The 15,884-nt window shown below is 39.4% G+C and overlaps 1 protein-coding gene across 1 annotated transcript; it reads right to left on the bottom strand.

Annotated features, from left to right (window-relative positions):
* Positions 1-200: 200 nt before the first annotated feature.
* On the bottom strand, positions 201-6,855 carry LOC108676300. Its single transcript, XM_018164361.2, has 7 exons — positions 5,596-6,855; positions 5,209-5,298; positions 4,140-4,245; positions 3,428-3,735; positions 2,898-3,021; positions 2,224-2,317; positions 201-1,775 (listed from the first exon to the last, which is right to left on the bottom strand). Exons 1-7 carry the CDS (start codon positions 6,460-6,462, stop codon positions 1,715-1,717), a joined length of 1,650 nt encoding a protein of 549 aa, XP_018019850.1. The 5' UTR covers positions 6,463-6,855; the 3' UTR covers positions 201-1,714.
* Between the last annotated feature and the right edge of the window lie 9,029 nt (positions 6,856-15,884).

The raw sequence follows: 15,884 nt of genomic DNA, 5'->3' as shown, positions 1-15,884 counted from the left end.
TGCAATTTTTTTTCACTGTCGCGACTTTTTTTTCTAGTCATGTTAGCAAAATCCTTAAATTTTGAATTCCATTACAAATTTTTTTAACTACATTCTGTACAAATCAACATTGACGTGAAGGAAGCCTGCTGTTCCGTTTTGATTTCTGCACTCACGCATCTTTCACACAAAACAACTGAATAAAACAAGAAATTATCGACAATTTTAATTGTAATTTATGCAATTTCTATGCACAATTCTGACCAATTATACTCATAAAATATGAAATACAGTAGTTAAAATAATCAAATGAAATATATTAATCAGATCCTGCGCGCACATCTATCTTGTGAAAAACTGAGTATATAACATGAATCTCCATTATGGTTTCGTAAACAATCATGTTCTCCGTCAATTTTCTCTAATTCATTTTCTTCGTCAATTAGGATTAGGAGCAGTTGCGCTTATAATATTGTTCAAAATTGCGCTCCCTTCAATGAATATTACTTAATTTTGAATCGTTAAAATGGTCTTCTTATGTCTTTTTATTTAAATTATGCCTTTAAAAGAACGACTGTTCGTCAAACGCTGACGAGCAGCCTAATTAAGGGATCTTAAATATGCGGGAACTCTTAGTGAAATATTTACGTCTGTCGCGTCAGAACATTTGCATTGAAATTAGCAAAACGCTCCGACGCCTTCAAATTGCATGCCTGAATTCCGCCCCGAAAGCAATTATTTACGAACAAACCGTCAGCGTAAAATTATTCGCGCAATCGTAGACTGGAGCAGCGTCCATGATGACGAAAATTTCAACGACTTCCCATGTTAATTCTATTTTATAAAATTTGTTTTAAAATATGGCGGTTGTTGAATTTGTATTTGCTCTTTTGTGTTTCTTCTTTGATATCTGTTTGTTTTTGTTTCTGCTTTTTCGTGTCTTTTGCTTTTACGTCTGCTTCATTTGTGTCTTCTTGCTGCTATTCAGGCTATTAATTTGGTTGTTGGTTCCCAACTTTAACGTGCTGTTTCTTCACAAACTGTTCATGATAACACAATGGCTTTTGCTTCTTTTACTAAAATTGATTTTTTTTTTATTGCCGGTGCAGTGGTGACTGTGATTGAACTGATTCTTTAATCGCAAACAGACATACAGGAAAATTCACGATTTGCTAAAATAATTCTGAAATTTAAACGTGAAAATAATAAATCAAATTAGCATATTTGTGCACAATTCTGGCCTATACTATGGCTCAGAGAGAAGAAATAATAGCTACAAGTCGAATAAGCACCGGAAATTTCAGTAAAATTTGAAATCTAAAGTGATTACTAACCAATCGAGGACAGCCAGATTGAGACGGCTGTATAGACGACAGCACCATTGAAAATGCCTTCGGAAATTATCGGAGTCTTCATGATTAAATAGTGTGGAAAAATGTTTTGAAATATTAATTTAAACATCAGAAAACTACTCAAAAAATTTCATACAGCTATTTCCCTGTAACAATTGATATTCATCGCCTGTGATACAGTATATACATACTAGTCTTGAGCTTCAAATTATATACTAGTCTTGAGCTACACCCTACAGCACGTATGTTAAACAAAAAGTATCGCTATCCTTTTTTACCTCACTGGACGCTAAATATATACCAAAATGTCATAGAATTTAATTCAAATAAGTTTAATAACTTTGGATTAGCGACGCTCGCCTCGTTGTCGCTCAGGAGGGCCATCAGATCGTACTCATTTCCTCCTCCTCTTCTTTCATGCCCAGCCAAAGCTTGAAGGCGAACCTGCAAACAATTCGTTATTACCATATTTTTTCTCTTTTATTTGTGATCGACTGGGCTATAAGAGATTAGAATATAATTACATGGATTGGATATTATAGTAATGAAACGAGTCCGATTGACTGTTAAGCATGGCCTAACATAATTTCTTCAATTTCTCATCCCTTTAATCAGGAACTTTCAATCTCCCAACGATCTTGCAAAAATTATTTAATATTATCTGCTTTATTTATGTGCTGTGGCCTACCTGGTGCTGGTGGTGAGTGTGTACTGTGGCGTACCTGGTGCTGGTGGTGAGTGTGTACTGTGGCCTACCTGGTGCTGGTGGTGAGTGTGTACTGTGGCGTACCTGGTGCCAGTGGTGAGTGTGTGCTGTGGCGTACCTGGTGCTGGTGGTGAGTGTGTGCTGTGGCGTACCTGGTGCCAGTGGTGAGTGTGTGCTGTGGCGTACCTGGTGCCAGTGGTGAGTCGCTCTATTTCCCTCGTTGGCTCTGGCATTTTCTTCCGTAGAACTTTAGGGTCCATAACCCCGGGTTCTGACGCTCCTGAACCAAAACGAGGAATTATTGACATGTTTTTTTTATTTTTACATTTTACTCGTCTATCTCTCACGAATCGTCAATCAATCAAAATTCAAACTCGCACTGAAACCCTTTACGCTGTTTCGAAGGAGATACGGTGCCCTCAGTAAGTGCACAGAATTAAAAATCAACCAAACAGCGTGAAAATCAAAATAAAAAACTTCTTACTATGTCTTGGCATTGAAGTTAATCATGCAGCAGGCCTTGTTCATGTATTCAAATTTGACTGCGCAATCTTTTCGAACGTTCTATTCTTGATTTATTTCATTTATTCGATGTTCTAAATACAGAAGGTGATCATTGGTCTGTCTTTGACTACTGATCAAACTTCTTCGCTCACCAGCGCCGGGATTGAGCAAAGAAGTAGTTTGTCTGCCCAGCAGGTTCATAAAAAAGTTTATCGCTCACCAGTGTCAGGATTGAGCAAAGAAGTAGTTTGTCTGCTCAGCAGGTTCATAGAAAAGTTTATCGCTCACCAGTGTCAGGATTGAGCAAAGAAGTAGTTTGTCTGCTCAGCAGGTTCATAAAAAAGTTGTTCGCTCACCAGTGTCAGGGTTAAGAACTTTGATGGGAATAGGTTTGTCCGGCAGGGGGCGGGAGCTGTAGGCGACCACTTCAGCGTGCAGACGGTTCAGCCACGTCGACGCACCGACCTCCGACCGCTCCAGCTACCCCAGATTATAGCCCAGAACGGTGAGGTGATTCACATAACCGTTTTAACATAACCGTTTTGACATAGCCGTTTTAACATAACCGTTTTAATACAACCGTTTTAACATAACCGTTTTGATATAATCCATTAACATCGAATACTGTTTTAGGAAGTGGCATCATATCTAACATGGTAACTTTTCATAGTATTCATAAGAATCTGCTGACGAAAGACATAGCATCCATCTGTATAGCTTAAGCAAATTATTAGGTATAGGAGTAATATATATGTTTTGGCTAAAGTCTTCGAATTTGTCTATTGGTAGGATCAAAGGAAAAGTTCTATTGGTAGTATCAAAGGTACCAACAGCAAATGTTACGTACTGGTTTGTGGGCATTATAGATACGTTAGCTTTGCATTACCTTGATGTGAGGCTCGATGTCCTCGGAGCGCTGGCTGACGAGGACATGGAGGTAGTAGACGAGATGCTGCCTCTTGGGGGTGCCTGCGTACAGCACCGGCGGGAAGCACGACTCCCATAATCCCAACACACGGTAGCAGTTGATATTTGAGTCTTCGTTGGTGATCTCATTTGACATATCCTGCGAGCTGCCATCTTCATTGGGCAGTTGCAGGAACACTGACTCAGGATGCTTTCCCTTCACCAAACGCAAGGCGGTTTCCTCGAAAACCTCACGCATGCCAGCCTCGATGATGCTCTCGCCGTCCTCTGCGACCAGTGAGATTATAGGGCAGTTACTCCTACATGGTGAGCAAACTGGGACATACTGCCGTTACCACAACATATTGAGCACACGGAAACACATTTCACTTAATTCTTCATAATGGAAACATCGAAACATCTAGCAATTACACCTGAATAATAAGCACACCCCAGAAACTGCAGTTACCCTTGTATATTGAGCAAGCTAAAACATATTGCAGTTACCCCCTTCATGCAAAATCTATTACTACAAGCGCTCACTGACCTATGTGTCCTCACTGTCCTCACACTGACCTATGTGTCCTCACTGTCCTCTCACTGACCTATGAGTCCTCACTGTCCTCACACTGACCTATGAGTCCTCACTGTCCTCACACTGACCTATATGTCCTCACTGTCTTCATACTGACCTATGTGTCCCCCAGGAGGCACCCACACGCCGGGGAAGGTGCGCATATGCTGCGCTCGTCGGGTGATCAGGATGCGCTCGTCGGAGGATTCCAGCAGCACAGCCACCTGTTCATGTTCAGCATAGGTGACAAAATCAGTTAATTTATTCATGTAAATGTATTTATTCATATGGTAAATTTAGGTGAGTTTTAAAGATCGCTAAAACTTGTGAGAATAAAAATCGTCGTCTCGTTCATAAAGCCATATTGCTGAGATCTTAATTGAAAAGTAACAGAAGATAAATGACGTCTTTTTTCATAATGCTATTTGACGTAGTATTTAAAGTTGATCCTGCCTTTTTCAATCATTAATTTCTTTTCCATGTTCAAATTTTTTCACCTGAGTTGTAGAATTAGTCGTTATCAAAGCGCTTATTGCATTCTAAATACCTACTAAGCATTATCTGAACTAGCAGTGAGTTTATTGACAAGAATATACAACATGAATCATCTTATGGGCAAGGTAGGAACATATATACAACAGTAATCAAATTATAGGCAAGGGAGGAACATATATACAACAGGAATCATCTTATAGGCAAGGGAGGAACATATATACAACAGGAATCATATTATAGGCAAGGGAGGAACATATATACAACAGGAATCATATTATGGGAAAGGGAGGAACATATATACAACAGGGATCATTATGGGCAAGGGAGGAACATATATAGAACAGGAATCATTATGAGCAAGGAAGGAACATATATACAACAGGAATCATCTTATGGGTAAGGGAGGAACATATAAATAACAGGAATCATCTTATGTCAAGGGAGGAACATATATACAACAGGAATCATCTTATGTCAAGGGAGGAACATATAAATAACAGGAATCATCTTATGTCAAGGGAGGAACATATATACAACAGGAATCATCTTATGTCAAGGGAGGAACATATATACAACAGGAATCATCTTATGGCAAGGGAGGAACATATAAATAACAGGAATCATCTTATGTCAAGGAAGGAACATATATACAACAGGAATCATCTTATGGGCAAGGGAGGAACACAACTCACCCCCACGTCGACGCCGCGCTGTTTGTCGTCCAGGGGCAGTGCGGTGAAGTCCTTAGGGCTGATGCGGTGGGCGCAGCAGAACGGCGGGTGCTGGGGAAAGTTGTAATTTCAATTTCAGTAGTGAGGTAGTTTCATTTAACTTCTTATGGTCCAGACAAAAATGAAATCTCTTGATTTTAAACCAAAACCAAAGAATTCATAACTAAGTTCGGAAAAACTGATAATTCTTTAATTCTATACCAGCTACAGCGATTTGCATTCATCAGTCATATTAATATTCCTTAGTAACAATTACACAGCGGGACTGAAATTAATGGTTCTAATCTTGGTGGCCCGAAACAATCATTACCCCATGCGTTGAGAGGCTTTAGTGGTTGAGTCCCTCACCTCGAGAACCGCGACGCACGAAACAGACGAGCCGGCGCGCCGACGCGGAGCTTTAATCTTAGCCCGATGTCGCTGTACGATCTCGCCCTCAGCTGCGGGCTGCATCAGCACCCTATTATCTTGCAGAATGCATTCCACAGAAACGCTGATCGCCTCAGTCTTGGGCGCATGTTTGCAGCAAGAGTTCATGCTAACAGGTCTCGAGTTGAGTCGCATGGGGCTGTGGCCCACGCTGCAGCACCCAAACGGAGTACTAAGCCCACTTGCTGCCAAATATTCAGAGGATGAGTGAAGACTTGAAGTTTCCGAGAGGTCTTGAGATGAGTGATTGCCGCGAGCTTGAGGGATCTGCAGCTGATTACTTGTGAAGATGATGGAGGGAGCGCTATAGATGTTCCTTTGGTCAGCTGACGCGAAGTAGTCTACCAAACAATCACAAAACTTGGCGGGACGAAAGGAATCGTTTTTGTTCCGACGAAGCCATACTTTGATACGCACCATGTCATTTACATCTGGCGCATTGTCCTCGGCTTTTGATTTTTTGCCTTTCTTTGTGTTTGTATCTTCCTTTCTGGTTGGCTTTTTAATATTAGAAAAAACATCTTCTGAATCCATTGGTGGAATTTCAACTTCTTTAGTCTGTTTTTTGAAGAAAGAAAATCTCTCTGCAAATCCTTTTTTCTGCGCCGGTTGGTCAATAGGTTTATTCTTGTTCTCATCGGGAGTGACGTTCGAGATTGCCTGGGACTGAAATGGTTCCTGGAATTCCTTGATGTCGAGGTTTTCTTCGCCCTCCTCTGCGGGTGATGGAGACGTGCTCGGGTCCGGGCCTTTGTGCTTGGACTGCCACCAGTCCGTTAACCCCATCCCTGCGGCTTGTATCAAGTTAATCTGATGTAACTTGTTATCGTCTTATACATGGAACAACATAGTCAATTCGTTAACTTTGATCTTCACTGAACTAATATGTAATGACCTCGCGGTGCATGCATCATCATTTCATGAATAGACTCCCCACACCAAAACTGAAAATAAGTTGAGAGACATTAAAGCACACTGAAGACAGTGACATTACCATTTGAAGGAAAACAACTACATTTGATACTAGATCAGTTAAAATGGGTCTAACTAAAAACTTGCAAGCTCTAAAACTCAACTAAAGTTTTCTTGCACGCTCAAGCAAGGTGGTTTTAATTCTATAAATTTCGACCTTTTCCATCCCTCCATAAATAACTTGTGCAAGAACTCCCAACTACCACTTCTTGCGTCAACTTCAGATTCGTACTGAAGTACAGTGGCCTGAAGATCGTTAGCAGCAAATCTGCCCAAAACAAGCAAGTTCCCTTGGTGACCTGACATGGTATCCCAGCTACCCGCTGCTGCGAAAGCTTTATGCGGTCAAGCATGTATTTTTCATTGATTTTTAAACAGATGTGTTACCATACAAATTTATTATTTTATGTCGCTACTTAAATGCTTTGTGGAAAAAAATTGTTCTTCGAATCGCTCATATGTACATTTAATGCATACTCATTACCCTGTAGTTTAATGAACTAAATTGCATGCAAAGCCTTTGAAGGCGCACACATCAAACACTTGAAGAAACACGCACACTCGGAGTGACAGCGTCACGTTCCAAAAGGTCAGAAGTCAAGTGTTTCGTGGAACGAAAGAATACGTCATTAGTGTAACTTATGCTCCCACCTGCCCTTGGCTTAAGCGTATTGATCTTAACGCGGCTGACTGTTCTGATGTCTGGAACTATAGCACTAAACACGCCAGCGAGGTCATTTAAAGTTTAATCATTTTGTAAAGTTTTGGTGCCGATTTGCGAAGCTGCTAAGACATTTACAAATTTTTCGCATTTAAATTTTATTATTTTTTAATCAATTTTAAATCCTAAAGAAAATAAGTTATCCGTATTTGCACCTAAACGATTGGAAATTTTTCAAGGTCATGTCAATTTCCGATTCGATGGTATGATAGGATTTCTTACATATACTGCACTGAAAAGAAAACACGGGTAACTTAAGATATATTAGAAATTTTTTATTGACATTTCAATTTATTGACTATCGTCTCATTTTAATTACCTACGAACGCTACTGACTGCAGCCCGCAGGAGGTATGCCAGTATGGCAGTATCAGATAATGCTGTTAACACGAATAAGTTTCCAAGCAACGGCCATGTTGACAAGGTCCACATATTGTGGCATGACGGCTCTAAATTTCGTGACCAAAACGTATCAGAAAACACAACATTTATCAACTCACCACATTTAATTTAGAGTAAACTTTTTCATCGCTTAAAAAAATTGTAATTTTAGCACTGATTTTAGTTATCAATGTAATAATTGCATTTTCTATGAACCTTGAGAAAACTTATTCAGACATAAACTAAACTAATATCAAATTAGGAACTTTTAACCGATTGAGTCATATTTTGGTCAGGGAAAACGTTCACAACACAAAATCAAGTGGAATGAAGCACACACTGCTATACCATACGCTACTAGGAACAGAAAAATGTTTTCATTAACAAGCTAGCGTTGGACTGTCGGCTAGCGAAGTAAACGGGCTAATGTTATGAGGATGGTATCCATAGCTACTGCAGCAGTTCAAAAAACAAATTAGACGAAAATATATATAGTCATATTTTGTTTCGTTGGTTATATGATGTAATAAAAAATTTCCATGTCTATCAACCTAAGTCATTTTCCGTTTAAGCGGGGCTTATGTATGAATTCGTTTAAATAGCAAAAGTGTCCCGGTGTTAAAGTCCGAAAAAAGTGTTGTTTAAGTCCAAAAGTGTCCCGGTTAAGGCCCAAATGCTGTAACTAGCAAAAACTAACACAATATATCGGTTAGTTGAACAGACCATTTCTTCACGAGTATAGGAAGAAGAAAACATACAACTATGCTACTCTTTTATTAGAAATTATTATATTATTCATAATTAATTCCATTATAATTGATACAAAATACGATAAACTAAAATTTTAAAAGCAAAAAAATGTCATTTATATAAATCATAAGCAAAAATTCCAAAAAAAAGCTAGCTCAATCGTTAGTCGAAAATTGCAGCATTTTTTTAGATAATGCCGGTTTGCTTAAAATTTCCTTACAACTTAAATTCTCTAGTTGCCCAACCTAACTAACTACTGTTGATTCCAATAATTTTGAATGTCGCCAAGGGAATTGTTCTAAAATTTGTGACGCGTTTTGCTGAACGTTGAGCATCTTCACGCAGATTCGGCGAACGCAGGTAAGATGAGAGTAGGATGTTGAGGTGAGGGCTGCTCACAAGGGACTGATAGTGAATGATCGGCGACTGTGGAAAAAGCACGTGTATAGTCGGTATGTAAAATTTCTAACTATGAAGCTTCATGGAATAAGAAAATTTTTTCGGGTCCACCTTCAGGGGAAAACTTGACAGTCGATTTGGGCCCGCATCAGGGCTGCTCTCCAACCGCAAGCAGGCCAACAACATTTGGACTTTTGAGCTCACTCAGCTACTCTGGAGCTGCTCAGCTCATTCTCAGCACACACATTAGTTATACTCACAACAAAGCCAACAACACCATTAAAAGAATCAAATCACTTACAGCCACACAATGGGGAAAACAAAAAGAACTACTCACAACCACATTCCCAACAATCGCGCGTCCAATCCTCGAATACGCAAACTCTTCATGGTCACCAGTCATATCACCCACGCACCTGAACAAACTCCAAACAGTCCAGAACGCAGCACTCAGGATAGCCACACGCTGCATCGCAGACACCAACATCCATCACCTTCAAAAAGACACCAAACTCCTACCCCGAGCTGCAGGCCTAACACAACACCTTAAACTTCACACCTCACAAGTCACAACTCAAACAGAAAGCACAGAATCTAAACCACCCATTACATACCCTCACTCTTTAGCGTCACCCACACCGTCTCGTGAAACAAATCATTTTCATAACCCAGGTTTCACCACCAACCTAGATTTTCCACCAGCACAAGCCAAAAAAGACACAATCAAATAAAATCTCAAACAATCCACACTACTATCTCAGAAAACTACCATGCAACTCTTCCTCACCATAGAATTCTAAACAGCCCCGTACCACAGATCCACCCATGGTGGAATTGTTTATTACCGAACTTGGCACCATGGTTGAACTATATAAGGTCTGACCCATGAGAAGTTCCGTCTTTCAGTTCAGCTTTCTTGTTACGACACGTACATCGAAAAACGTAAACAAACCCGTCATTCTCATGACGGATTGGTTGACTGGTTTGATCTCATTTCGGTGATTAGTTAATGCCCGTGACGTCACTGAGATCAGTGACGTCACAGGCGAACATCATACGGCATCCGCAAAAAAATTAGCTTCTCATGGGTCAACCTTATACTAATTCAACCATGGATCCACCCATCTGAAATTAACCTACCTATACCTGCACGTAGGAACCTTGCCCAAATTCGCACAAACAAATCACCCACACACAAATAAAATAGACCCTGCCACACAACCTTCTCCACTTTACCTGCTCTGCCTTTCCAACACACACAACACCATTCATCTTTTCTCCTGCCCTGAAATGCCCACATCCCTGTCAGTGGGTGACCTTTGGTCACCGTGCTTGAATGAAGAAACGTGCTTGAATGAAGGGCTCCTTCTTAAATATACTAATTTTAACTTGCGCAACTCAGTAACCCCTGAACAGAAATTTTCTACCGAACTCAAATGACAACTACTCATATACCAGTTAGATACGGACAAACACGAAATTGAAGTGGGCTGACGTCTATTAATTATTCATTCTAGGCGTAAAACTCGATTTTTTACCCGCAATGATTGTTTTTAATCGAGCTTTTGGTATATACATGCTGTATGGCTGCCACTCTACATTCAATGACATGAATAAAAACATCTACTTTCTTTCGTTCTATCTATAATATTTTCTGAGATTTGCCCTCTATGGTTAACAAAAGCTAGATTTCCATATATAATCTGGAAAAAACTATTATGATTGATTTCATGAATATAAATTGCACGTAGTTCATTCACAAAATTTGGAAGCAAAGGTCAAATAGTATAAATTAGTGGAAAGGAATAGAAAAATATTAATTGAAACGAGAAGCATTTACACCTCTTACCAAACCGATTTCAAGCCGAAACACGTTCAAGTATTTGTTCTATGACCTCGTGACATCATTGTGATGTCATGAGCTTGTCCAGCCAATGAGGCTCCAGCTGCTGGGTACGACAACGGACGCTGCCGTCGCAGTCAATACGAATTAGTGGGGTATATAAGTCGGAATGAAATTGCATAGTGTGCTAGTACCTACAGCGACAGCGTAAACCTAGCTAAGAAATCTAAAAACACTCCGTCAAAGCTCCAGGTAATGTCTGATAGTATTATTATAGTAGGTCATAAATCTTCCTATATTTGCATGAGAATCCTGAAATATATGTCGGCATCTAACATTTAAATCATTTGTGAATGATTATCCCCCACGATATGGTGAGACCGTTTTTAGCGCATTTTCTCATTTATGGAAAAAATGCACTATTGTGCTTGCCATGTCCGTCTGTCTGTCCGTCCGTCTGTCCGTCCGTCTGTCCGTCCGTCTGTCCGTCCGTCTGTCAGTGACCTCAAATTTTCGTCGACGAGAAAATGCGCTCTCTGTCACTCACTGCAGTGAGTACTGAGTTATATTTTTTTACTATGGCTCCTATCACGAGGAAAAAAGCAATAATTACTTATAATAATCCTGCTATTTAGTATCGCAACTATATATCCCATAAATTTAACTATCTTCTCACTCTTTGACCTACAGAAACATCCTCGATGGATTTACTTGAGGGCCAAGTGAACACGACGCTAAGCAACGGCACAATCCACCGTCGTAGCCATGCTCCCAGTAGTCTACGTCTGGTGCACTGCACAGTTCACCTCAACCAGCTCCAAAAGAACGGACAACTCAAACTCATGCCTAAACTCAAATCGAGTTACCAGAAGCAAACGGGAGGTCGTCTTGTTCACCCCCTGGTATTCGCCGAGTTCAGGCCTGAGATGCTGAACTCCTCATCAATGGATGGCAACGTGACCTATGTTATGGAGCTCGAAGCACTCGTTTCTAGGTTCCCGAGATGCTTTTTCCTGTCTGAACCTAACTCGTTATCTATTAATCTTATCTTGACGCGAAAAGGCAGAAATGTGCAACGATATGCATCGACTCCTTTATTCGATGAATGCCACAATGTAGAAGCAAGATTGATGGAAATTTATGACCTCAAAGATCGTTTCACTGAAAATGTTACATTTTATGTCGATATCCTGCCTTCTGATTTCAGGTTTTTGAAGAAGTTTTGGGTGCGTGAATTTCTTGATCACGAGAAATGTACTCTCGGAGGCGACCTCTGCACTAACCTTATGAAACGAGACGTTGCTTGGGAGGCGTGCAACTTTTAGGCACAGCTTTTAGTTATGGAATATAATAATATATTATCCAAATAATCTTAGAATATCAAATAATCTTGGAATCATCTTATAGCTGCACCGATGGTGCAATACGGCGTACTTATTGCATGTCAATCTATAATATAATGATTTTTAGTATATCCAAATGAGCCTGCATGTCATTTCACTCGTACTACTGAAATAGAACGGATATCGACTGTCGATCTTTGCCTTTTATATTCTATAAGTACTGGCAAAATGTCTCGTTCATGTCTTTATGCTTTAAATTTTACGACAGTAAACTCTTGAAGCATTACTCGTGTGTTACAAATTTTTCACAAAAAATAATCATTGTTCAAAATATACTGAAATACTATGAACATCTTCATTCCGCATCCTCTATTGAAAGTTCAATTATACCGTCCATGCCATAATGAAATTATATGAAAGCACTTGTCGGCCAACTTTCAATCTATTTTAATCTGCGAAGATACAGGTAATAGTCCAGACATGAGTGACCACCGCAGCAATTTGTCCCACAACCCCAAGCTTGATCGATCAAGAAAGATTTCAACACCGTTTATAACACACCGACTCGTGCGGGGAAATTGTCTAGAATATTAAGGGATCAAGAACTTCTACATCACTACTGACACAAATCAATTAAAGTAGTAAAATATGTCTAATTTTTATGCTGATTGATGATTGCACTGGCCTATACTCTACTCGGTATTTTGGTGACAATTGCTTGCATCATCAGTGGTAATTCTAATGACATTTCATCTTGATACTATCATAAAGCAAGTGGCAATATTCACTACAGAACGCTATAGCACGTGAACCAGACGTAGCCCGAGATCGATAATTCATGCAATTACAAAATTCTACTACCCCGTATCTCGTTAATAAGGATAAAACGAATGAATGCTAACAAAAAAATTATATTTTACATATTTTACTCGCGATACTAAATTCTAAAAAAATTGTATTCATCGTCTATATTGAATTTATATGATCCTATTTATAAAACCAATTACTATTTTTGATCCAACCCTCCCTTCCCAGTTCTGCAATTCCGTACTATTCTCTCGATCCCAGTTCATTTCAAAGTCCAAACAATAGTCCGACACGGTAATTGTCCCGCATACGTGCACCAACAGCCTCTACAGATTGCGGTGCTTGGTATTGTGTGAATACAAAAACGCTCGAACTTTGAGAAATATTTATATACAATTAGGCGGTATGCAATAGGTACATGGTAATGCTAATCGAACCTGCAGACATGTTCATGTGGGTGATATCACTTTAAACTTCAGACAAACGATCGTGTTTCTGGCCATCACAGCAATTCGAAACATCACTTTAATTGAAGAAAGAACAGTTCAAATATAGAATATAGAAACGACTTTAATAATTATTACCCCGTGTTAATATGTAAAGAAAATTTTACTTTTCGCATGAAGCGCCGCTTAAAATGCCCCATGGTTATACGAATTTTGAATAAATCGTTAAGTTCACTTTTCATCACAGTATAAAAATAACTGACACATAGAACGATCCTGTCAGAGACTTCGAATAAGCAAACGCTATGCGTTTTAAGATAACTATAATATATTAACCCAGCATTGCCTGGACAGACTATCCTTGAAATTTTCAACTTCCGTTATTTCTAATACCGTTCACTGAATCCCGTCATCCCAAATACTATATCCTGAATCATTTTAATAACTGCGAAACTAAAGTAGTCGTTTAACGAAGACCCGTCTAGACCTACCTGAACAATGTCGTCCCATCAAACTCCCGTTATTAAATTAGAAGGGTATTCAATGTGTTTTTTATGTAACCTAAATAAATTAGAACCACAACTTTTCGAACTCTTGAATCGTTTCGCAGGTCAACAAAATTTAAATCCTATTTGCATCACGAAAAAAATGCCATTTTTAAAATATGACAAAAAATTCTTGAGTTCAGTAGCGCTGAAATCATGAATTTTCGAAGCGAAAAAAATATATATACCATAAGAAACGAAATCCCTATTGCAAAAAGAAAAGTGCTATAATCACGAGGGTGCATTTTCTGAACTATATTTTTTAACTTCATCATTTTTATTATTATTTTAAGTGAGTTTCGTTTAGAAAGTGCTATTGAGTCCAAATTTGAATTGTGCCCACACATTTAATAAATACTGTTTATGTGCAGATAAATCTGATAAAATTTATCCCAGTTTAATTCATTTAATGCGTCACTCTAGTTCAAAACAGCTGCTGAACTCTGAGCCAGAACGCGTTGAAACAGAGCATCAGAACTGCCTACGTAACGGCACGTCACTGCAACGTCACGCTACGTCACTGTAACGTCACATCTAGCCAGGAACGTGTTCGAGCCTGGGCACTGTGGTGACGACCTTCGATTCTCTGCTTCCCACGATTGCCAGACGTACGTCGAAGTCGGTATATCAGGCACTGGCTGCTGTGGGGAGACATCAGTCGAAATACAACCGTTGTTGTACGAATACTTACACCTTTGCGCGAGCAGCATCTCAGGCAGAGGTGCTTACGACTAACAACTGAATTTCAGGCAATTCTACAGATATCAGGTTAGATTTAAAATTAAATATCAGTAATTAGGCTCATTTAAATCACAATTTGATATCACATCATATGTATCTCAAATTTGATTAATATTTTCCTTACCTTTTACTACTTTTATTGCTAGTTCAGCAGCGATTCTTTATATCAAGCACAATCCAGGGTAATTTTCAAAAAATTTATGCTTTTAAAAAAATCCACACAGTATTCTATTGTTCAAAAACTCTACAAAGTAATAATTCATTTGGCTTTGTCGGTCTTACTTATGCTAATTTTTACCATGCTTATCAAATCGAACGAAAAATTAAATATATATATATATAGTATGTATTATTCGATTTGGCAGTGAAAGATTTGTAAAATTTTTCATTTCCGTAGATAATGGCACCTGTGACTCGACATTTTCTGGAGTCTTTGAAGCCTGAAGAACATCTCACGTCTCGGTGTGGGGTGCATGCCGGCCTTGCTCGCTACCGGCCACTTAGGCTGGTGCATAGCACGCTTCACCTCAACCAAGTAGAGAGCGACCTCACGATCAAGAAACTACCAAAACTACGCCTCAAATCTGCCAAGAAAACGCACGGACGTATCATTCGGTCCATGACATTCAGCGCTTTTAATTCAGAAATGCTCATGAAGCCGTCAACAGAAGGTAATGTGAGTTTTATTGTCGACATGAAGAAACTTCTCGCTCGTTTCCCCCTCGTTTACGACGCGGGAGTGACAACGTCAGCTGACGACTGTACACAAACTATTCTCCTAACTCGACGTCATAGAGATGTCAGCCGCTACACACCACTCGTCCGTGCCACTCCTCAGACTCCCGGCGAAGTTTGGTGGCAAGACGGCGAACAAAACTTCATACTGTGTCCTCAAAACTCTAAACTTCAGCGCTTCAATTTAAAGATGGAAGTGGACGTTCAGCCTTCAGATTACAAGTGGTTTAAGCGACAGGCTGTGTGCGAGCTTGTGGACCACTCAGAGTGCCCTCAGTTCGGTGACATGTGCTCCAGTCTTCTACAGCGAACTGACGTGTGGCATGCTATTCATTTTTCATAATCTGTACGATATAATTGTAGTTTCTTATTTACCGTCGTATATCATTATTGTGGTCATAATCTTTTTATGCATTGAATTAAACAGTGTGCATTCATTTATAATGTTTTAGTGTTTGCTTTTGGATCTCAACATTTATTTCATTTCTGTGAAATAAACTACAGTTAAGGAAAGTGAAAGAAATG

This window comes from Hyalella azteca, unplaced genomic scaffold (genome assembly GCF_000764305.2).
Source record: "Hyalella azteca isolate HAZT.00-mixed unplaced genomic scaffold, Hazt_2.0.2 contig5826, whole genome shotgun sequence".
Classification (NCBI taxonomy): domain Eukaryota; kingdom Metazoa; phylum Arthropoda; class Malacostraca; order Amphipoda; family Hyalellidae; genus Hyalella; species Hyalella azteca.
The sequence above is the reverse complement of the archived record's forward strand: the minus strand, read 5'-3'. Positions and strand labels throughout refer to the sequence as shown.

Coding starts and splice junctions, on each gene's coding strand:
- LOC108676300 (XM_018164361.2), bottom strand. CDS start 6,462: ATGGGGTTAACGGACTGGTGGCAGTCCAAGCACAAAGGCCCGGACCCG. Junction 3,736..4,139: donor GCCTCCTGGGGGACACATAG/GTCAGTATGAAG, acceptor CACTGGTCGCAG/AGGACGGCGAGAGCATCATC. Junction 1,776..2,223: donor CGACTCACCACTGGCACCAG/GTACGCCACAGC, acceptor AATTGTTTGCAG/GTTCGCCTTCAAGCTTTGGC.